The sequence below is a fragment of the Lissotriton helveticus genome, chromosome 10 (assembly GCF_964261635.1).
Source record: "Lissotriton helveticus chromosome 10, aLisHel1.1, whole genome shotgun sequence".
Lineage (NCBI taxonomy): Eukaryota > Metazoa > Chordata > Amphibia > Caudata > Salamandridae > Lissotriton > Lissotriton helveticus.
In genome coordinates, this window is record NC_136071.1 from 1,148,352,440 (window position 1) to 1,148,376,373 (window position 23,934).

Here is a 23,934-nt window from a genome sequence, read left to right on the forward strand (position 1 = left end):
CTGGTAACCTCCCTCATACACTGGTGGAAACTGTCATCCGGGTATGGAACCTTTGTGTCAGACAATAGTATAAGCCTATTTTTGTCAGTGTAATTCTTAAACACAGCCCCTCTGCATGGAGCAGCTTTGCTGAAGGCCTCAAATATATATAATATTTGGTTGGACTTAGTGCTGACACTTGGGGTACTCCCCGGACTCCAGCTTTGAGTTCTGATCCATATGGTGGGAGTAAAACTGCCTGAGATCTGCCCTTCAAATATAACATGCACCATTCTATCGCTGTGTCCTCCACTCCGATGATTTCCAATAGTCTCTTCACCACTATCCTATGGAAAACCGTATCATAGGCAGCTGAAAAGTCTAATAATACCAGGGAAGCCGAGTTGCCCTTGTCGACTGCCATCCTTGGATCATCTAGAACAGATACCAGTGGAGTTTCTCTCCCATGCATGGGATAGAAACCAGACTGATCCGAGTTCAGTAGCTCGTTGTTCTCTAAATAATTTACTAAAATAGAATCCACAATTTTTTCTAGTATTCATCACTGATAATGGAAGAAGTGAGATAGATCTGTCGTTACTATGAATATCCTGATCAGCTGTTTTTTCTTTAAAAGCGGTCTTGCACATGCTTTTTTCCAGTCCCGGAGAACTACTCTCAGAGTCAAAGATGCATCACATATGGGGCACAGGGCTTCTGATAGTATAATTGCTAATGAGAGCCAAACTTTAGGGGGAATACATTCATAAAAGGAACCTGATCTGATGGAATGAACTAGATTCTTAAATTTAGTATCAGAAATCTGTTCAAATTCCTGTATCTGAATTACCCCATCTCCGTCTTCCTTACTCCCAGTAGCTGAACCCTCATCTCCTTGTCCAGTCGCGGCCTGCTGATCCCCACCTGCTGAGGCTTCACATAATGTCTGCAATTTTATTCTAAAAAAAATTGCATCATATAATCTGATGATGCCTAAAATTAATTTTATAAATAACTTACAAATCTTGACTTTGCATATCATTTTCATGCCAGCGCAACATTTATTTACATTTTTATACTTCTCTGGTGCACTTGCATCGATTTTTTCCAGACGGTCAATGCTAAGAATCTTTTTTGCCAGATTTCAAATTCAGGGTGCTATTTGGCTTTCAAGTGAAGAGTGATCTCTGACCCTAGAAATCAGCATGGCTTAAATCCACCATCTCCGTGCCCCTCGGGGTAAATTCCCTAAGAGCCCCTAGTGCAACTTAGTAATACTAACATATCATTGCGATTTAATCTGTGCCTAGGCAGTTTGAGAGTTTTTACGTCTGTAATTAAAGTATTGGGCAGGACCATATCACATGAATCCACGTCTGTAATTTTTAAGTATTGGGCAGGACCATATCACATGAATACAATTATTATGGTCTTGTCATCTAGGACATTGATTTGTGATCTAGTCTACATTTGTATGAGTGTTCAGGGGCATAGTAACCATTTTCTGTGCATAGAGTTGCATTGTAATAAAATATCCCCTCCTGGCAGTGTCTAGATTATATTCACAAGTATTCCTTTATTTACTTATTTATTTATAAAGCGCCAGAACCGACCCCCGAAGGGGTATCTCTGCGCTCGAGACGGGCTGCATGAGGGAGAGAGCTGTCAGCTAGAGATCCGAGATGAAATGATTGGTTTTGAGCAGTTTCCTGAAATGGAGATGTTCCGTGCACTGTCTGAGTTGCACAGGGAGCTTGTTCCAGTGGCGGGGGCCCAGATAAGATAGTGCATTGGCACATTGCCTAGCTCGTTTAATTCTAGGCACTGTGAGGAGATGTTTTGATTCTGAGCGGAGAGACCGGCTTGGTGTATAGGGGATACATTTATCCGCAAGATAGCTGGGGCCGGAATTAGACAAGGCCTTGTGAATGGTGCAGTAAACCTTAAACTGTACTCGCTTCCGTATCGGGAGGCGTTGGAGGTGGTGTAACAAAGGCTGAGAGGCAGTCCTTGGGGGTGCGTTCAGAATCAGGCATGCCGCCGTATTCTGAACAACCTGCAGTCTATCAAGGGTAGCCTCGTTGGCCGACAGTAAAAGACTATTGCAATAGTCAAGGCGACTTAAAACAAGCGCCTGGGTTATCGTCTTCCTGGATGAATGAGGGAGCAGAGGAAGGATACGACGCAAAAGACCCAACACATGAAAGCAGGAGCCAGCTGTCTGAGCAGCATGCTCCTTCATGGTTAGGGTCTGCTCAAGGCGGACACCTACGTTTTTGACACAGGATTTAGGAACGGGGGGAGAGCCTAGATTTAAGGCCATCAGTCAGGGGTCTACAATAGTTGGGCTTCTCCGAAGAGCATGATTTACGTCTTCTCCACAATGCACTGAAGAAAATTACTGCTCATCCACTGAGAAATATTTCTCATTCCCAATGAGAAAGTGGCCTGCACTGATGGAGTAAACTTTGCGAATGGAAAAAGCAGCTGGGTATCGTTCGCATAGGAGACGGGGATGAACCCACTCCTCCTCAGCAGATTGGCCAAGGGAGCAATGTAGATGTTAAACAAAGTAGGGCTCAAACAAGAGCCCTGTGGTACTCCCTTGGTCATTTCTGTTGCTGCTGAACGATACGAACCAAGGTTAACCGTCTGAGAACGAGAAGAAAGAAAGCTTGTCAACAACTGAAGGCCGAGTCTCTGAATCTAATCTCCTCCAACCTCCTGAGCAAGATTTTATGGGAAACCGTGTTGTACGTGGTGGACAGATCCAACAGCACCAGAATTTTAGAGTGGCCTCTATCTAGGGTCATCCTGATGTTGTTGGTTACCGCTGGTAGGGCTTATTCTGTGCTGTGTTTAGAGCGAAAACCTGATTGAGATGGATCAAGGCTGCCCGTCCGTTCGACATGGTTAGAGAGATGAATATTTATATGTTTCACCTAAAAGCTTGCCCAGGAAAGGGAGGAGAGAGATAGGGTGGAGATTGGAAAACTCAGTTAACAGGGCCTTGGTGTTCTTTCGGATAAGCATTACCTGTGCTGCCTTCCATTCCAAAGGTATTTACAACAAGGGGTGGTGATGGACAGAGTCTCTGAATTAAGCAGAATACTCTTACCCAGTCAAGAGATCAGGGCTAGATCCAACACCGTTTTTTAGCTCATTGCACCATCCCAGTTTCAGAACCTGGCTGTATGCAAATTAGTCTGTCCCTGATACTCTCACCCAGTCAAGAGATCAGGGCTAGATCCAACACCGTTTTTTAGCTCATTGCACCATCCCAGTTTCAGAACCTGGCTGTATGCAAATTAGTCTGTCCCAGTGAAGAATTGGCTTGGTAGTTTGGTCTGCCCTGTTCCCATGATGCACTGGGCCAGGGACAGACTAATTTGCATATAGCCAGGTTCTGAACTGGGATGGTGCAGTGAGCTAAAAAACGGTGATGGATCAAGCCCTGATCTGTTGACTGGGTAGGAGTGTTCTGATTAACTCTGATACTCTGTCCATCACCACCCCCATTTTGTAATTATTCCATTCCAAAGGGACCGCACCTCCTTGCAGGGAGTGATTGAGGAGATGTGCAATGGAGGGGGACAGGTGGCTGGCAAGGGAAGTGGTAATTGTTTCTGGTAGATGATCCTGAGTGGATCAGTGCCTCAACCTCCACCTGTGTCACCAAGGGAAAACTTCCCAATAATTGAGTAACTGCCTGCCCAGATTCTACGGGAATGATGGTGATGAAAGTTTCTTCCTCTGCTTGAACAATTTTGTCATAGATGGTCTCGATTTTTTGTATGAAAAAAGTGCTATCATCGCACGATTTTTGTGTAGTGATCATCGGATTCTCACACGCCTTAGGATTCACGAAGGACTGCAGAATGCGGTATAGCACCTTGGGGTTATTTTTGGCCTGGTCTAATTGGAGAGCGATGTGAGCTTTACGTGCTGCCCTGATTTTCCCATGATAATCGGCCAAGGCCGCATGAAACCAAGCTTTGTCCGCCTCCTCATGAGTGAAACGCCACCGTTTTTCATGCTTCCTGCAAATTCGTTTCTGAATACGAAGTAGGGCCGAGTACCAGGCATTCTGGGGGAGCCTAGGCACACTAGGGAGGGGTTTCAGAGGGGCTAGCTGGTCCACAGCACTAGAAACTGCCAGGTTATATTTGGCAAGCGCCTCTTCGGTGTTATCGGATTCTAATATCTGTGTCTCTACGAAATAGGATTTAAAGCCCTCTGGAGTAACGCTCTTCCACTGTCTGGAGAGGCAAGAAGTGTCAAAAGTATCGTGAGTTTTCTTCCTAGGTGCCTGAATGCAAAATTCAATTGACCCATGGTCAGACCAGGGCAGGAACTGGGGGGATTGCAGGAGACATTTGAGGAGTTGGAAAAAACAATATCCAGAGTGTGGCCCGCTGTGTGTGTGGGGCCCTCATTAAGCTTGGTTAACCCCAGAGTAGCTAGCTCCATTACGAGGGACCTTGTGTCCGCATTGGAATCACACTAACTATGTAAATTAAAATCGCCCAGCAGCAAAAAGTTGCTGCTCGCGATTACATGGGGAGCGATTAGTTCAATAAGATGAAATGGGAAGCCATTTAGCGGGCCGGGAGGCCGATATACCAGGGCCGCCTTCCAACTTATATGGGACGAGAAGTCAATGCAGAAGACCATCACTTCCATAGTTGGGTCACTGTGTTGTTCCAGCACAGTAATTTTGATGTTATCCCTATGTGCGATAGCAATTCCACCACCCATTTTGTCCTGCCTGTCCATGCGAACAAATCTGTATCCCTCAGGCAAAGCGAGTGCTATAGAAGGGAACAAATGGGGCTTCAGCCAAGTTTCGGTAAAAAACCCGTAGTAAGGCTGCAACTAGGAAAGGAGATCCCAAACCCCGGCAGAGTGCTTGGATAGGGATCTCACATTACACAGTAAGCTTCCAAGTTGCTGGAGTATTTCACCCGTTGCACTAATCCCTCATATTAAAGATTGTTTAAAAGAATACTAATTACTAGTGATCTACAGTTCTATATATCATAAAAAGCATGCTTACGTCTCACACTGGTAATCTGTCTATATATAAAAACAAATATCAGCCCCTTTTGTCATTGTAGTTTAAATGCATCATATTCCCATATAATGATCAGCTGATTCCCAATTTTACCCAAACCAGACTTCTACCGACAACTTATTTGATTTGGAGCTAAAACTGTACAAATCTCCCCTAAAGTTGTTTCAGCATGAACAAATGGCATATATAAAGAGATTGTAGTGTTCAATGCTTAAAAAGCTCTGTAGCTTTTGAGGGCTCATATTGAATAGTAAAATGTCTCTTTTAGTAGCGTTCACTTTGTATCCCACCAAATTCATATACACACTCATTGATTGAAAAATACATCTTCAATATTTTGCCTACTTACATTGAAAAACAACAGTCAATCATCCGCACACAGTTTCAATTTTGAAGCATCAGGCAAAATTGATTTAGTTCCGATCTTTGTTCTAAATGTGATTGGTAATAGTTCAATAAACATTGCAAAAAGTATAGGGGGCGTAGGACAACCCTGTCTGGTCCCACACTTTTCCTCCAATTCTTGAACTGGTCTAGCATTCAATACCAACAGCACTGCAGCACCTTCTTATAGAGAGGTGATTTTCCTCATTAGCTGTAATGGAAACCCCATCACATACAGGACATTGAATACAAATTTCCAGCGTTCAAGGTCAAATGCCTTCTTGGCATCCCAAAAGATATTTACAATCAGATGTTTATGAAGAGAAAGAACGTCTATCAATCTACTACAAAATGTGTATTTGCGTTTCACTGCTTTGTAGGAATAAAAGCTAAATTGATCTGAATGCATCAAATTAAGACTTTGGCTTCTGTTCATGGTGCTACTAATTTAGTGAGCATTTTGAAATCTGTATTAAATAAAGTTATATGACAATATAAGCTTGGATTGGCACAGCTTTTTCCTTTTTTTCAAAAAACATATTAAAGTGTATTTGTAGAATGTCATAGGAATACTACCCTAGGAAGAATATAATTGAATAAATTAGCATGTGGACGTTTTAATTCAAATCCACGCACTTTGTATCATTCTAATGGAAAGCCACCTTCTCGGACTGCCTTACGGTCAGCCAGATTGTTGATTGTTAGCACTGTTCATTTTCTTGAGAACATTTTATTAGTTCAGCTGCTTATTTGTAACCTATATTAAATAAAGTTATATGACAATATGAGATAGGATTGGCACCATAGTTAGTATTTTAAGCATGTCCAAACACTCTTCTGTAGCTTTACAAAGGCTTAATTTGGAGCTGCTATATCTTTTGAAAATGTTCAGAGAACACTTGTCCTAGCTCCTTGGGTTCTGAGGTAATGTTACCAGTCTTTGGGTCTTCAAAGAGTTCATGTTTTTGGAATTAAACACCATAGTGTACCAAGTGAGAATTTTGCCACATCTTCCCCTTTATCCTAAACTAGCAGCCCGTCCCGACGTTTTCCGGGTATGAAATAGAATGTGTGTTATGTGTGTATTTGGCAAGGGCAATTTATTTTAAAATCTCGCGGTAGACAACATTTTTTGTTTCATTAGAATCGGGACGGAGAAGGCCCAGCTGCAGCCCTGATTGATGTTAGCAGGCGCGTGTAATTGGGGTAGTGATCCTCCGCCTGAGCCCGGCTACAGCCCTGGTTGATGTTAGCAGGCACGTGGAATGTCGTTGAATGAGAGAGTTATCAGCCGCGGATAAATCCGTTTAATGAGAGAGTTGAGTGACAGGGAGTAGGAGAGGCTGCAGTAATTGTCCCCGCAGACACGCTCATTTGCGTGTTCCCCCGCTTGAAGCCCACATGCAGGCCTGTTTGATGTTAGCAGGTGCGTGTTCCCCCGCTTGAGGCCCAGCTGCAGCCCTGGTTGTTATCAGGCGCGTGTAATTAGTGTACTGATCCGCCGCCTGAGCCCGGCTAGAGCCCTGGTTGATGGTAGCAGGCGCGTGTAATTTTGTTGAATGAGAGAGTTCAGTAACAGCGCACAGGAGAGGCTTCAGTAACGTTACTTACCACGCCTCCAGCTAAACGCGTTTGTCACGCCCCCAGCACACGGCCACAGCAGACGATCTTCTGATTAATGTACGGCCCACATGGCATAAAGGGCGGAACGTAGCAACGCCCCCAGCGTTTCTCACGCCCCCAGCGTGCCCCTTGATGCGGCGCAATTGCGTTCACATGGCATGAAGGCCTGACACACGCCCCCAGCGTTTCTCACACCCCCAGCGTGCCCCTTGATGCTACGCAGCAACGTAATTGACGCTTGTATGTACAACTCACATGGCATGAAGGACGGACTCACGCCCCCGCGTTTGTCACGCCCCCAGCGTTTGTCACGCCCCCAGCACACGCCCACAGCCCACGATATGATGGCCATACCACACGCCCCCAGCGTTAGTCACGCCCCCAGCCCACGCCCACAGCACAACGCAGACACGCCCACAAGGGACTACTTTGCTGGCACGGTTCTTTTACCTTTTAAATGTATATGGTGGCCGTCTGCATAGCCTATGTCCTTCTGCTGCAACTGCCCTTTCCAACGCTGTATTGGGTGTTGTGATTGGTGCTCTGGTTCCTGAGATTACCCGCCTCAAAGGTTTGGGCTCTCTCTTTATAATATTAGTATGGGTGTGTTATCCAATCATTTGTGTGTACAAACTTTTTGTTCCTAAGAAGTATGTTTTGAGAGAATTTTTAGGCTTCTTCTAGTCTAAACAATTGCCTCTATTATTGTGTCTATTAAGTATCAGCTCACCCTGTTCGAGTTCATTTTGAACCAGTTATGATTTAATTTTTTTTATTTTTAAATATTTGTGTCTAATATGATGTAATTTCCCCTCTTATATAGTAGTTTGACTCATCCCAAACTTTACGTGTTGAAGCAGACTCTTCATTAAGATTAAAAACAAATTGATCTTTTTCATATTAGTTATAAATCCTGGTCTGTGAATACTGTTTTATTGAACCTTCTTATGGGGGTATTTTATCAACAGAATCATCTATTCCATGTTTGATCAATCTTTTTAATTCCTAACGGAGGCAACTTCATTCCAAGCTTCAAATGCTACAAACCTGCCCATCAGGCTTTACCTTGCAACACGATGGAATTAATAGTACATCCTGGTTAATCATGAAGATATTTACCCAATGCATTTCGAGCTGAAAGCCCCTCTTCAGGGGTAACTGAAATTTAAGGAAGACCCATTAATGTTGTAGAAAATCTTAGACCACTTAAAAACGAAATCAACATTCATACTGTTAAAACTATTCCCTTAATGTGCAATAAGTCACTCTCCATGTGTCCAATTATAAGGTGGGAAGTGTGTGCCGGATATAAACAAACACTCCAGTGACCAAAAACATGCGTGCTGTTGCACCAAAAATAAACGTGCTAAAATACTGCAAACCCCAAGAGAAATATTTTGTAGACAGTGGCCTGTGTTGACCAAATAAATTAACATGCCACAATTATTATGACCCATATTACGAGCTTACTTTGCCCGGGTGGTAAAAATAGAATCTTCCTTTTCTCAGTGCCGAAAACAAACCGCCTTCTTAACTTTCTCTTCATGCTCCCACAGAAAATGTTCTGAAAGCAATTCATTTGTGTGTTTTAAATCCCCTCTAGTCCCTGCAGGTGCAACCTATTTAATTAGACCCAGCCATGTGACTGACTTTGTTGAACAGAAAGTACAAAACAACTACATAGACCACAATCCCTCAAACATGTTTCTTAAAAAAAAAATCCATTTAGTAATGTGAGCTATAAGAATATTGAGCGTAAAAACAATAAACATGAACATGCACATACACCTAGTAACTCAAATGCAACAGTTCTATTTGAATATATTTGTCAGAATCGATCCTCCACTTTTAATGATTCCATGTTTCACGGTTGAAAAATGGTATCAAAGGAGGTGGGCTCCACAGTCTTCTTGCACCTAGAATGTGATGTAATGTATGTATACTTGTAAAGCGCACTGTTACCTCGTTACGTGGCGTCCTGGCGCTGTATACCGCTGGGGAACCCGTCCTGGCTTTCCCTGTGAGAGGGCACCCCAAGGTGAAGCCAGGCATCCCCGGCGTTGCTGGGGCCGTTGTGGAGATTAAGCAAGCTATTGCCCAGAGTTGCAGAGTGGGACCCATGGTTAGCCTAGGCACCTAAGCGAGAATTACCGAGTCCGCGGACATTGACCCAAGACCCTGCCGCGTCGGGAATTGAACCCTGGTCCCAGGCCGACCTCTGCTTCAGGGTCTGCCGCTTCTAACCAGTGAGCCACACAAGGGAGGCCGTGCCCCAGAGCATGGTGTCCCTGGAGCCGATATCGGCCAGGGGATTGGGGCCACGCGGCCACCCTCCCCTGTTTATTTATTGTTTTAAAGGAAAGGGGGCAGGCCTCAAGGGATGGGTTCCCAGGGCCAAAAACAGCCCCCTGTTGTTTAAAAAAAGAAAAAATGGCCGGGCACGGGGATTTAGTTTCCAGGGCCAAAATCGACTTGGGAAGGGGGCTGCGCCCCTCTACCATTTTTTTCTTAAAAAAATGGAAAGAGGGGCTGGCCCCGGGGATGGGGTCCCCGTGGCGGAAATGGCCCAGGGAAGGGGGGCCATGCAACCCGCCCCTTCCTAAAAAAGAACAAAAATGCAAAAGCCGGCAACTCGCTGGAGGGATGTCCCCTTTCTCCACTACTCTGCAAACCCTCCTGGCACTTTCTTGTTTGGGGGATGAAGTCCCGTTGGCAGCTGAGGGTCCTTAGGGGACAACAAGACCTCCTGTTATCTCCAGTAAGGCCCACACAGCTGGATTGCTGAGAGGTGGTTAGAGGCCATGCCTCCTTCCTCCACCACTCTGCAAACACACCTCTCCGCACACTGCTGGTGGGGGGATGATATCCCCTTGCCTCCTGAGGGCCTCAGGACTAACGTGGACTTCTACCCCCAAGCAGCAGTGCACCAGGAGGCACGTTTGCAGAGTGGTGGAGGAAGGAGGCGTGGACTATGACCACCTCTCAGAAATCCAGCTGTGTGGGTCTTACGGCACTTGACAGGAGGGCTAGTTGGCACCCAAGGACCCTCAAGAACCAAGGGGACTTCATCCACCACCTAGTAGTGCACCATGAGGCATGGTTGCAGAGTGGAGGAGAAAGGTGGCGTGGCCACCGAAAACTTCTCAGGAAACCCACTGTGTGGGACTTGCTGAAGGTAACAGGAGTAGTAGTTGGCCCCCAAGCACCCTGAATAGCCAAGAGGACTACATCCCCCTACTAGTAGTGTACCAGGAGGCGCGTTTGCAGAGTGGTGGAGAAAGGGGCGTGGCATGCTATCAGATCTCAGCTATCCTGTTGTATGGGACTTACTGGAGGTAATAGGTGGGGCAGTTGGTCCCCAAGGATGTCCTTGGGAGCCAACTACCCCATCTGTTACCTTCCGTAATTCCCACACAGCAGGATTGCTGAAAGTTGTCAGAGGCATGCCCCCTTTCTCCACCACTCTGCAAACGTGCCTCCTGGCACAGTACTAGTTGGGGAATGAAGTCCCCTTGGCTCCAGAGGGATCTTGGGGGCCAAGAAGCCCTCCTGGTACCCCCTACAAGTCCTACACAGCGGAATTCCTGAGAGCTCATTGGAGGCCCCTCCCCCTTTTTCCACTACTGTACAAACATGACTACTACTTTAAAAGCCATAGAAATTCACTGAAAAAAACAAAGGTTACAGGGATTTTATAGTTAGGAATTAGCATTTAAAAAACGTTAAAAATTCACTGAAAAAAACAAAGGTTACAGGGATGGCATAGTTAGGAAATAGAATTTTAAAAAACCTTAGAAATTCACTGGAAAAAACGAAAGGTTACAGGGAGGTTATAGTTAGGCTGACATTTTACTCGTACAAATCCAGAGAAATTCAGCAGTTATAGTTAGCTGTGCTAACTATAACTCATGCCCGCAAAGCACTGCTTATGTCCTCACATATTACATCACTCATTAAATGGTTAGTGACATCACTGATGACATTTCAAATGATATCACTGATGATATCATCTCTGATGCACTCACTCAGATCCCAATATAACCTTTCATACACCCACTCCAACTTCTACACTAGCATTTTCAAAACCATTGACACAACCATACCCAGTACTTACACACCCACTCACTAATTCATAAGTCTACACACACATCCACTCAGTTACCCATGTTGTCACTCATACACCAACTCACTCACTAATACAGCCACTGATAAATCCACTCGTACACCCATACAGCCACTCACACAGTCAGTCACTCATAGAGCAACTGTTGGAAGTGGAGGTGCCTATCGCTTACCACCACCACCAAATGCTGGAGGCGTGCGTCCCCGACCCCGCACTTCAATGTTAAGCTAAGTAAGGACACCGTCTGAGATAGCCCTGCTCACCCCCTTAGTAGCTTGGCACGAGCAGCCAGGCTTATCTCCAAAGCACGAGTGTTCAGTATGTGCAACCATGCTCACAGTAACCCCATGATGTCATCACAAATAGACTCCACACGAGTATTGATAAAATGAGTATAATCTTTATATAAGCAATTATACGACAACACGATACAAAATCAACATATAAGAATGGGTAGTATTCTTTCCGGTGGTTTGGTAGGTTCTAATCCCAACCACCGCTTCTAACCAACAGTTAAGTTCACTTCTAACCTCTTCCCAAAAGGTTAGGCAAGTCGTATTGCTAGAATCACACACTTTGCAAAAAGGAAACAATACTGCTATGCGTAACAATATTCTCTTATACTGTTCAAGAGAGAAACAATGCCATACGTAGCGCCACAGTCATGTACTTTGCAATTGAAGGAAGAATGCAATGGGTATCACCACCAGCATGCCCTGTAGTAGGAAGAAACAAAGCAATGCGACACGCTACAATCCTGTATGATGCAAGGAAGAAATAACACACTGTGCCTCATTGTACTCAGATACTGTGCACTGAAGAACTAATGCAATGCTCATGTTACAATCAATCAGGTAATATGCAAGGGAGAAACAACGCAGTGCATAACGCATCAAGCGTAAAGTTCGTCAGGCACAAATGAGGTCAGGCGTGATATGACAGTTCGATAGTTCGTTAGCAGCAATAATGCAAAGTGTAATACAACAGTTTTACGTGCTCTGTTAACAGTGCCCCCGTTATGGATCAAATGATGACACTAAGTACTGCTTCCCACTCCGGCAACAGCACTGCCCCGTCTTGGGTCAGCACGGGCCAGGATCCGAGCCGAAGCAATGGCTTACGTGGCTGACTGAAGTGGGAGGCCGAGAGAGGGCCCCTACGGGCCCGCACCCCACCCCAGGTGTTGATCGACGTTACCGCGATCCCACTCTCCTCTCCGACGTCAGCGACTTGGGCCTTGAGCCAGAACTCCGTCACAGGCTGTGGCGGACTCGAGCTGGCGGCTCAGTTCTTCTGTGGCTGCCGGTCCGGGCCGCTGCTGATTGACTCTGAGGGCCCCACTGACTTGGCCCTTACTCTGGTGGTCTCAATCCACACCGAGACTCGCCCTCAGCACTGTGGAGACTTTTACTTCAATCCGGTGCACACCCTAACCCGGCACTCCTCACCAGCACCTCAGGTTGCACTTCGACACGCACACCGTGCATCCAAGACTCGCCTTTTCTTTGGTGCTCACGATGATCCAGCGCTCTTTACCAATGCTCCGCTTACACCTCAACACATGTCCTGTGCTTTCGAGCCTCTCCTCTTCTCCCGGTGCACACGATGTCCAGGCACTTCCTCCTTTGGTGCACACGAAGTCCAGGCGCTCCTCACCAACGCCCTGGCTGAACCATGACACGCTCCCAGCGCGTCCGAGTTTCACTTGGAACTCCCGGTGCCCAGGATAACAGGGCGCAACTTGCGAAGGTCTCAGACTGACAGAGCACACGCACCTACAGCGTATCTGAGAGTCTTCTCTGGAAATTTTTATGTTTCTGTGGTTCCAAAACAAGGAGCCAGCTCACCTCCCGCCCTTGGGGTTTCAAGGCACACAAATCACAGTCTTCTTCAAGCAGGTGGACCCAGCACCTCCAAGCACAGTCCCAACAGCCCCTTCCTTATTTAGAAAAGCAAACTGCAGACCAGCCCCAGATCACAAAGCAAGGATTGGTCTATCCACAACAGCCTCTTCAGTTGCTCCTTCTTTAGCAGAGATTCCTCTTGACCACAGAATGGGTCCAAGCCTTTTCAGTCTCAATCCATATCTGTTTCATTCCAACTTTCAGTGGTTTTAGCTCTCATAGTTATACCCCTTAATGTCTTCGAAGTTTGTATGTGCTCAGGGGTCCTTGACCCCTCCCTAAATCAGATCTGGGTGTCTCCCTCCCAGTTTCACCACTCTCCCTTTGATACTGGGGATCTGGATCTTTAAACACTCAGCAGGAGATCGGTCAATTGGTTTTTAGCTCCAGCCCAGGCCTTTTCACCTCCCGGGCTTCTTCTCCCCCTACTCTCCAGACGCAGGGCAGCCTGGTGCCATCCAACCCCTCCCTGGGTCAAGACCTCTCCCAACTCCTCTTACCTTTCAGTTCTAGACAGACAATCCACATTTCAGAGACACACAGAAATGCTCGAAGCACAAAACTCAGCCACTTTCTGAAAGAGTGGTGTATAAACACACAGTGACAAAACCACCTTCACAGAAAAATGCATTATGACAATATGAGTCCATACATACCAAACTTCACCTCTTCATTATAGAGTGACAGGAACCTAGGTTAACAAACACAACACCCAGCCTCCCCCATTCTGTCCTATGGGTAGAATGGCCTTTCAGCAGCGAAAAACGAAATGGAGAGTTTTTCACTGTTAGAACACAACACACACCTCAGCTTATGGTCTGCCTTTTACCTACACTGCACCCTGCCCAGAGGTTACCTGGTACCTACCACAGGGGTGCCCCATGTGTATGTAAAAGGGAAAGTCAGGCCTGACAAGTGGTTGCACTTGTCAGGACTACATGCTAACTTAGCATTCTGCGTGCAGGCCCTACACTGAAGGCCTGGCTTCCCTTCTCTGCGTGCCCTTGCGTTACTAGCCATTGCACACACAGTGCACATCATAAGGAACCTTTACTAGTAAGGCAACATACCAATCATGGCCAACCAGTCACCATTACATTTTACATAGGGAACTCCTGTACTTTGACACTGATCAGCAGTGGCAAAGTACCCAAAGCATCTACATTGGCATCTCTAGGTCAGGAAAACGGTCTAGGGGGAAAGCAAAACGTTTAGGGAACTTTAACCAAAAAGGCCAACTCCTACAGCTGCTCGCACACATTCTCACTCACCTATAAAGTCAATCACACAGCAATTTGCTCACCTGTACATTTATACACACACCCACTCATTTATTCTATCATAATATAACACATACTCACCTATACAGTCACTGACACAAGCACACACTCACCCATATGGCCACTATTGTAATCACTCAGTCACACATACAGTAACTCATATACTCCGACACTCACCTATACTGACTTTCACATATGCAGTTACACATCCATATACCAATGACATCCATTCACCCACTGACACATCCATAAACACACTCACTCACCCATGCAGCTCCTTACACACACTCACTAACTCAAAGAGCCACTGTCTCGCCCACACACTCATCCATACAGGCAGTTAAACACCCCCCCACCCACCCACACAGACATTGAGACACCTATACACATACTCAGACAACAAATCACTCACCCATTTAGAAACTCACATACCTGCTCACACACCTATACAACCACATAAACACCAACTGACAGATAGATACAGACATTCACACAAGCCATTTGCCCATACATTCACTGAGACACTTAATTATTCACTTATACAGTTACGAACTCACTGAATCATCCAATCAGGCACTCATACACCCAATGATTCACCAATGCACCTTGGTATTTTTATTTAACACTCCTAAACGTTTAAAAAATGCTCATAGTCAGTGGATGATGTCATCTGTGATGTCATTTGAGATGTCATCAGTGATGTCACTGACCATGTCATGAGTGATGTAATATGTGAGATCATTAGCAGTGCATTGCCGGGTCGTGAGTTATAGTTAATTGGACAAGTGAAATGTCAGCCTAACTATAACGTCCCTGTAACCTTTGTTTTTTTCAGTGAATATTATATATATTTCCACATATTCACCATTTGAGCACCTGATTGTCTGCACTAGCATTACTCTGTATATATTGCTCCTAGGGCCAGATGAACGTACAACTGGCTGCAAAATACTGATTGCAATTTGCAACCAGTATTTGTGCGACCAGTGTGGACATTTGCGAAGCGAACTATATGTACCAATAGATTAGTTTGCAAATTACCAAATCGTAGTGGGTCACAATCTGACCTACTTCATGAATATTAATAAGGTAGGTGCAGATTGTGACCCACTAGGGATCACAGCCATCAAAGGGATGGTGGCCTGCTGAGGTCAGCAGACCACCGTGTCTGTAATTGCTTTTAAGTAAAGCAATTTTTTTTAAAAATGCAACCTGATTAGTTTAAAAGAAAACGGAATGAGTTCAAACAAAAAAAAGTGTAATTTCTTGGGTTTAAGCAGTGGTTTATTAGACCACTGCCTACTCTTCCAAAATCTTTTTTCGACGTTCACAAAGGAGACAGGGTCCCTTGTGGACCCCTTTTCCTTTGCAAACGGGCTACCATCACCTTTGCGGGGTTGGTAAATTATGAATGGTTTGTGACTGAATTTCTGTCGCTAAACATTATAACATTCCACTATGATTCCGTATTTGGAAGGGATACTCTAAACATGCGCCTTCCAAACAACAAATTGGCATTTGGGCACAAGCTCAAATTATGATTTTGCGTTTACAAATGGCCTGATTTTGTGAATCAGGTCATTTCACTTCATACATATGGCCCCTAGTTGCTAGAATACATGTTAAGGAGGTAAAAGAGAAAAGTGTCATGTACTTTGTTATTAATATTCAATAAAAAGTGGTGGATCGAAGGTTGCCGCATACCCATGAGTCATGTGAGAGATATTCTGCAAATGAGTTCCATGGGACAAATATGCGTTTTGAGTATTAGTACCCTAGTTCTCGTGGGCATATAGGCTTGTCCTTATTTTGTTGACACCCCGTTGCTGGGCTCTGTGCCATCACCTCACCCACAAATCCGTGTAGGCTATTGGTGACACCTTGAGGCTACACATTCTTCCTCACTAACCTTGTGTATTGGTACTATTAGCTGCAATTCAGTGTGTTGACCATGCTGTGACCATAAATCCTCTGTGCTTTGGTTCTGTATTTTGTGTTCACGAAGGGTCATTGCCCTGGTAAGGGTGCTAGTTTAGTGTAGAGCAAAAAAGAAGCATGTGTCAGCTGACTGCTTTTGTGGAGCAGAGAGTTGCTGGGTAAAAACACTGAGCCTGTGCCAGATTGAGCTAATGCACAGTACCAAGAGTCCACTGAAGTATCCTTCTCCTGCTACTACTGAGAACATGGGCTAGGTGTATGAAAATAGGAAAAGTGATTACCTAATTGTAACTTTTTGTGAATCGCAATTAGGAAATCGCAATCCCTAATGTATGAAAGTCTTTTGAGTTTTACTAGCAATTTGTAGTGGGTCGCAACTAGACCTACCTCGTGAATATTAATGAGGTTAGTCGCAATTTGTGACCCACTACTTTTTCCGCTGCCACTAGAGGGATAGTGGACCTCTGGGGTCAGCAGACCACCATGTCTATGATTGCTTTTTAATAAAGCACATTTTTTTTAAACGCAGCCTGTTTTCCTTATAGGATAGTGGGATGCGTTTACAAAAAAACCCAACAAACTTTTCATTTTTTAAGAGTAGTCAGTGGTCGTGGGATGAGTGCCTGCTCTTAAAAAATGTTTTGCCACCCATTCTCAAAGGGGAAGGGGTGCCTTGGGGATTCCTTTCCATTTGCGAATAGGTTACCACCCTGTTTCAAATGGAGGTAAATTGCAAATGTTTTGAGACCACGTTTTGGGCACAAAACACTCGTACATACTATTTCAATTCAGTATTAAGAAGGGGCGCTCTCAACACGCCCCTTCAAAATACCAGATCTCAATAAATCCAAATTGCGTTCTGGTAACAAGTTACCAAATCACAATCTAGGCTTTGTACATCCCAAAAAGCATTTTTGTGGTTGGAAAAGGCCCAATTTTGCAACTGAAAAAATAATTTGTACCTTTAGCCCAAAGTGTTCAACCAAGATGACGTGTTTTATAGATACAACCTGCATGACATTACAGCGGGGATTTAAGATATTCACCTGCTTACACAGCCTACGGATACAGTCCAATTCTGCTTGTGGTGCCTGATCTACTGCTAATTAAATATTTTAGAATTAATGCATTTGCTGTTTACTATTGAAGAAAGTTTAAACCCTACTGCTCTTCGAGCTCTGTACATAAATTGTTATAAAAGATTGCCTCCATAGTCACGTGGCCTAGGTATTATACAATGATAAATTTGCATTAACAATCAGATTAGCTAAAATACATTGTCATATCTGAAAGTCTTCCTTTGGTTTGTTATATTTACATGTTTCCATTGTATTTGACAGGATGTCCTTCATCAGCTTGGGGGGATAGAAAGTCTAGCACAGGTAAGATACTATAAACACAGCATTGGTAAAATAACTGTGCCTTTCCTTATGTATTTAGTAAACCGGGTGATAGCTTAGATGCTGTTGTATCGCCTAGTGTTCACACGTGCCACTTTACTCTATTATAGGTTTGTATAGTGTCTTTTAATTCTCCTTAACAAAATATGGAATGCCCACAATATATACATACTGAGGTTTTGATAAGATATGAAAAAAATAACTAGATTCCGAAGAAGGGAGATACAGTCTGTCTTTTCCTGGGGTCATCACTTCTCATTGTCGGGTAGACAAAAAGATTCCCTCCTCTTCATGGTTTTCAGGGTAGTCCTTGGAATAGAAGTAATGACCCTCGGAAACATTTTATTGGTTAACAACATCTAGTAGATTGGGAAAAGTAAAACCCATCACCGCGTTGTTCACCACGTGAGCTTTTCAAGACACCACAGTGTCATCACACTAGTGACCTGATCCCTGGAACCAAAACTTGTGCTCAGTGGCCTTCCCCAACTGTGCATTCACTGTGGTCAACTTTTTCCCCAGTCCAACACCATTTTAGAAAGGCAAAATGGCTATTTGGCACTTTCCTATGGCCACGGTCCTTTTTGCCCGTGGTGTAGGGGGTCACAGCATACTCTTCCTTCTCGGGGCTGCTTGACTGTAGTGGTTCAATGAGTGGTGGGGCTCGGGGCTCGGGATCCCCTTTTAGGCTCCCTCTCATTGTTGCTCCTCGTCTCGCTCTCCGTCTCCTCTTTCTCGCCCTACTCAATTGCTTCTCTGGTTTTCTCTGCATCTCCGTTCTCCATCTGTCATCTTACTTTGCCTTCTTTATTCCTCTCCCCCTTCTCTTTGTATTCCGGTATTTCAATGTCATCAGTGTTGAAGACTAGACTACTGCCATTACTCCCGTACTGGAAAGGTATGGCGGCTATCTTTGATTCCTCTGCTATAGGGGTTGCACTATAACAGATGCCTCGTCCGATAAATGCATGTAGGAAGCTGACTCTGTATATGGTATACCACTAGGTGGTTATACCGTGTACAGAGTTCTAGGGTTCCTCAGAAGTGTACAAGGTTCAATGTAAAACCCAAAGTGCTCTATTAGTGGTAGTGTGGGCGTGCAGCCTTAGGCCTAACACAGAGGAGTGTAAGACATTTATTGCACAACAGTGATCAATCATGGACACATGACTCAAACAGGAGATCCACACCAATTTTAGAAAAATGTACTTTGTTTGCATTTTATTTTAAGATCAAAATCTTTGCTATAAGGTAAGTACATTTAAAAAATAATACTTTTCACTTTTAAAAATCGACACAGTTCAATGTTATCCCATGGTGAAAACAATATTGTGGTTAAAGAAGTAAGTATTGCACTTACAGTTCCAGTCTTCGGGACCAAAGATCAGCAAGAGGCAAGGATCAGGTGAGTACCAAAACTGCACCACCAGTGGCACATGGGCAGCCAGGTGCAGAGGTCAAAATCAGAAGTCGGCCCAATCTGTTTCAATAGAGACTGTGGATGCTTGGAGCCACACTGCATGCAGGTAAGTAGATCGGTTGCAGGGGCCAAGCTTTGGCGGTTAGGACCAGCATGGGGGGCCACAAAGCAGCACCAAACATACACCACCAGCGGCTCAGGGACAGCCGGGTGCAGGGTTCTATTTCAGCATTGGGCGCCCAATGCTGTTGAATGGAGAATCTTCTTTTGACAAACATGCTGCAGGCTTCGAGTCAGAGGGTGCAGGCAGAACACCAGTGGCAGCACAGGTAAGTTGGGATGCTGGGGTCAGAGGGGTACTGCTGGTCAAGCTCCTCAAAGCCCGAGGCTGTGGGTGCAGGGTTGCCTTTCGCAGTTCAGATTTCTTCTTATCAGGCCAGTCGCGGTGGGGGAACCCTACAGAGTCACACTGCAGGCACAGTCATGTGGGTCAGGAGAGATCGGCCTGCACTGGATTCAGAGCCCGGACCGCTGAGGTGGTGAATTCACCTGGCAGGAAGGCCACTCAGACTCAGGCCCTGGGCTTTGGGTGCAAAGTGGGCAGGAGACACAGATCCTCCTGGATCCTGGGTCCTTGTAGTAGGTTGGTCCCAGTGCGGGGGGTCATATGGAACCCTCTTCAACTTCAAGGCCCTTGGTACCAAGGGTACCATTTACTAGGGACGTATAGGGGGTAGAACAACCAATTGTGGATATGTTTTAGGGAAGATGCACTGGCACAGGGGACCTGGTTGGCAGGGACCCTGCGCACTACAATTGAAAACACATCAAAACCAGGCAGAAAGCGGGGGATAACCATGCAAAAAGAGGCACTTTCTCACAATGCATCAAAGCTCTTCTTTTCCAATGTTGGTGACATGGGTTGGGGCACTGCCCCTTAAGTAAGCATTCTGTTCTAAACTTTAGTGTGTGCCCCCCATCTCCATTGACCTGCCTCTTTGAATTAAGGTCACCATCTTTAAATCATAACAAAACCATGACAAAATGACAACTTTATTTTTCAAGCCTCTTATAAACGTTTCTGTCGCACAGTCATGATAGGTTTACATCCCACACCTGCTCCCTTACCATGTTGTAATTACAAGCAATTCTTTCCACTTGGTCTTAAAGAGAATAATGATGTGTAGGGCCTAGTAAGCTACAGATTTCCATGAACAAAAGTGAGCTCCTCTGAACGGATTCTGAGTTTAACTGGAAGCCATCTGGACTGGCCTGAGATGTAATCTGAGCACTCAGAAATGTTTTAATCACTCCACATTGCACTGTGCAACCTAGCGTACAGAGAGCAACCAACCTCTTTCAAGAGGTGTGAGGGTTCCCCCCCCAAACGTTTTTTGAAGGGTTCCAAGGGTTCCGAACAATGAACAGAATTCTCCATCTTCTCTGTTCGCCACTCCGGTGGGAGGGAGTCAAAACACCTGGAAGAGTGGAAATGGCTTACCTCCGACAAATGCGTCTTGCAAATTATTCAAAGAGGGTACAACATCCAATGCCAGTATTTTCCACGCACAGTACCACCGAAGCAAGCACCACAACATCAGCTGCTTTATCTATGGGCAGAAATAACATCTATACTCCAAAAAAGAGTAATTGAACCAAAAATGAAGGTATTTTTTCAAGATATTATTTGGTTCCAAAGAAAGGCCCAAGGAAAGAATTCAGACCCATTTTTCACCCGAGGTAAGCTAACAAATAATTCAAAAAGGAGAATTAAGGATGCTCTCCCTAATTCTGATTTATACCCAACTCATGAAAGGAGGCTGGATGTGCTCTGTTGATTTTCGGGATACTTATTTTCACATCCCAATAGAGAAAACTCACTACCAGTACAAGACACCACAAAATTCAGCCTCCCATCAGCACCCAACATGTTTTCCAAATGCATGGCAGTAGTTGCAGCCGCCCTCCACAAAAACAAAAGTTTAATCTCTCCATACTTTGACGATTAGCTGATAAAAGCTCATACTGCAAGCAAAGTACAGAAAAATGTCAGCTTTACTGCCTATTATATCAACTAGGTCTTTGTGTGAATCTAGAAAAATCCAACATGTCTCCAGTCAAATCCTTGATTATCTAGGAACATCTCTCAACACCATTAAAGAAGTATTTCCTATAGAGGCCAGCAGGTGTACAATCCCTCAGACATGTAACCAATAATTGAACAACACAAAGCCATCAGTGAGACAGAGCTCTTCTCTCCTAGGATCCATGACCTTAAGCATTTTTCCAGTAGCAATTGCTCGTCTCCATATCAGATCATTACAACAATGCTTGGAAGACCTATGCTTACAACACTACGGCCATTGGGAAGAAAACAATCCCTTTAGCGATGGCTCAACAAACACAAACTTCTTAAAGGAGTTTCCTTTCATTAAGACCTACCCACTCATACCATTGTGACAATGCTTCCCTCGCCAGATGGGTAGCACATCTCAATGATCTTATAATTTAGGGTAATTGGTTTTCCAAACAACAGCTATACCAAATGTCAACGTGCTCGAGCTAAAAGCTAAAAGGTTTGCCTAGCTCTCAGGATTTCCTTCCAGCCTTATCAACGAGCAGTGTTCTAGTGCAGATGGACTTTACCACCTGCATGTACTATTTAAACAAGCAGGGCGAAACAAGATCACAAACTCCATCATTAGAAAGCTAAGCAATTTAGTATTGACTATTAGTGGGGGTTCACTCCATTCAAGCTGTTCACCTGCTAGATCTGCAAACCCAAGAAGTGGACCTACTCCTCCAATGATCCTACGAAAATCATGAGTGGGATCTTGACAACAACTTCTTAGATTCTGTTTTTTTAAATTGGGGCTATCCAGAAATAGACTTTTTTGCCATATAACAAACTACAAAATACCCAATCTATGAATCCAGAATATGGGGCTAGCAGTAGATCCACCACACTCTTTTGAATAATTGGCTGAACAGATATATGTAGACTTTTCACATAATATCACTAATTGATAATCCGTTTTAAATGTTCACCCTTAAACATGATCCTAATAGCTCCAGAGTGGCTGAGACACGGAGGTTTCTAGATCTACTTTATCCGTCACTCAAACCACACAAGAAACTTCCACGCATCACAATTATTGCTCAGGATGAGAAGAAAGATCCTCCTCCCCAAAGTACAATCATTGAGGTCCTAAAATTTACCACCAGACTGTATGAAAATTCTTAAGGAAGTTAAGAGACCATCTACCAGGATCTCCTATGGATTCATGTGGAAACGATTTGTCATTTAGTGCACTGACAACCGGTATGACCTTCTCTCCTTCCAGGAGAATGCTATCCTGCCTTATTTATTGCACTTGGCTCATTCCAACCTTCAATTTTCTTCAATTAAAGTGCACTTAGTCGCCATATGGCTTATTGCAGAGTACCAAACCAAAGGTCTTTCTTCATGAACCCAGTAATCAAAGAATTACTGAAAGGACCAAGGGCCAGATGCATCAAGCATTTTTTGCCTTCGCAAACGGCCGATTTGCCGAATCCTCCGTTTGCAAACGCAAAAAAATGCTCTTCTGATGCTGCAAACCCTATTTTGCGATTCAGTAACCTGTCACCGAATCGCAAAATGGGTTTGCGATTCACAATTAGGAAGGGGCGTGTTTAGGGCGTCCCTTCCTAATACCGAATCACATCAGTATGCATGAATGTTTTGCGACCGAAATGCGGTCACAAAACATTTGCATTTTACCACCTACTTAAAGTAGGTGGTAACCAATTCGAAAATTGGAAGGGGTCCCCCAGGGAACCCTTCCCCTTTGCGGATGTCTGTAAATGCATTTTTTAAGAGCAGGACCACTGCCTGCTCTTAGAAAATGAAAGGAAAGGTTTTCATTTTCTCAGTTCTAAAGCATCCCGTTTTCCTTTGAGGAAAATGGGCTGCTTTATAAAAAAAAGATTGCTTTATTTAACAGCAATCACGGACATGGTGGTCTGCTGCCCCGAGCAAGCCACCATCCCCGTGATTTTTGCGATTCCTAGGGGGTAGCAAATTGCAACCTACCTCATTAATAATCATGAGGTAGGTCATTTGCGATCCCCTAGGAATCGCAGAAAGTGTTAAACACACTTTCATGCATTTTGTTTTGCGATCTTCTTATTGCGAATCACAAGGATTCGCAATTAGGAAATAACAAAATGGTTTGTTGATGCATCTGGCCCCAAAGGACTTACCTTCAAGTTAGGAGGCCTCTCCAATGGTGACCTTTAAAAGTTATATTGTATAATCTTTGTTTCGAATTCCAGTGGGTGAGCCTGACTGCTTCTAGAAGGGTTCAAGGTGTTGGTTCACATTTGTTTGCACTTAATCTTACTTTTTCACTCAGCCTCATTCACGTACACTCATTCGCACTTGTACTCAAATTTATGTACTCTGACTTAATCAGCCTCATTGTCTCATGCAGCCTCACTCATTCTCTGACCCACTCAGTTTCATTCATTCGCACTTACTCTCACTCAGTTCCACTCATACACAGTCAATCTCACCGTAACTCACTCTTTCTTACTGTGTCATACTCAATTTCCCTCAGTCTCACTCTGACTCATTCATTTTCAATGTCTCACTGAATCTCCCTCTGATTCACTCATTCTCCCTGATTCACTCAGTCCCACTCATTCGAATTTAATCTGACTCACTCTATCTCACTGAGTCCCACACACTCTAACTCACTCAATCAGACTCACTCATTCTCACTCTTGCTTAAGTACTGTCTTTTTTGCCTGCTTGCATGTAGGGCA

The 23,934-nt window shown here is 44.5% G+C and overlaps 1 protein-coding gene across 3 annotated transcripts in view; it reads left to right on the plus strand.

The window, feature by feature from the left end:
- The window catches only part of NEK10 (NIMA related kinase 10), a 1,104,115-nt gene that overhangs the window by 126,516 nt on the left and 953,665 nt on the right, over positions 1 to 23,934 (plus strand). For all 3 annotated transcript variants that reach the window (XR_013601712.1, XM_078663960.1, XM_078663961.1), the window contains exon 7: positions 17,646 to 17,687. Coding sequence is in view for 2 of the 3 variants with exons in the window: in XM_078663960.1 (XP_078520086.1) it covers positions 17,646 to 17,687 (42 nt within the window). In the remaining variant the exon portion in view is untranslated. The remainder of the gene's footprint in view (positions 1 to 17,645; positions 17,688 to 23,934) is intronic.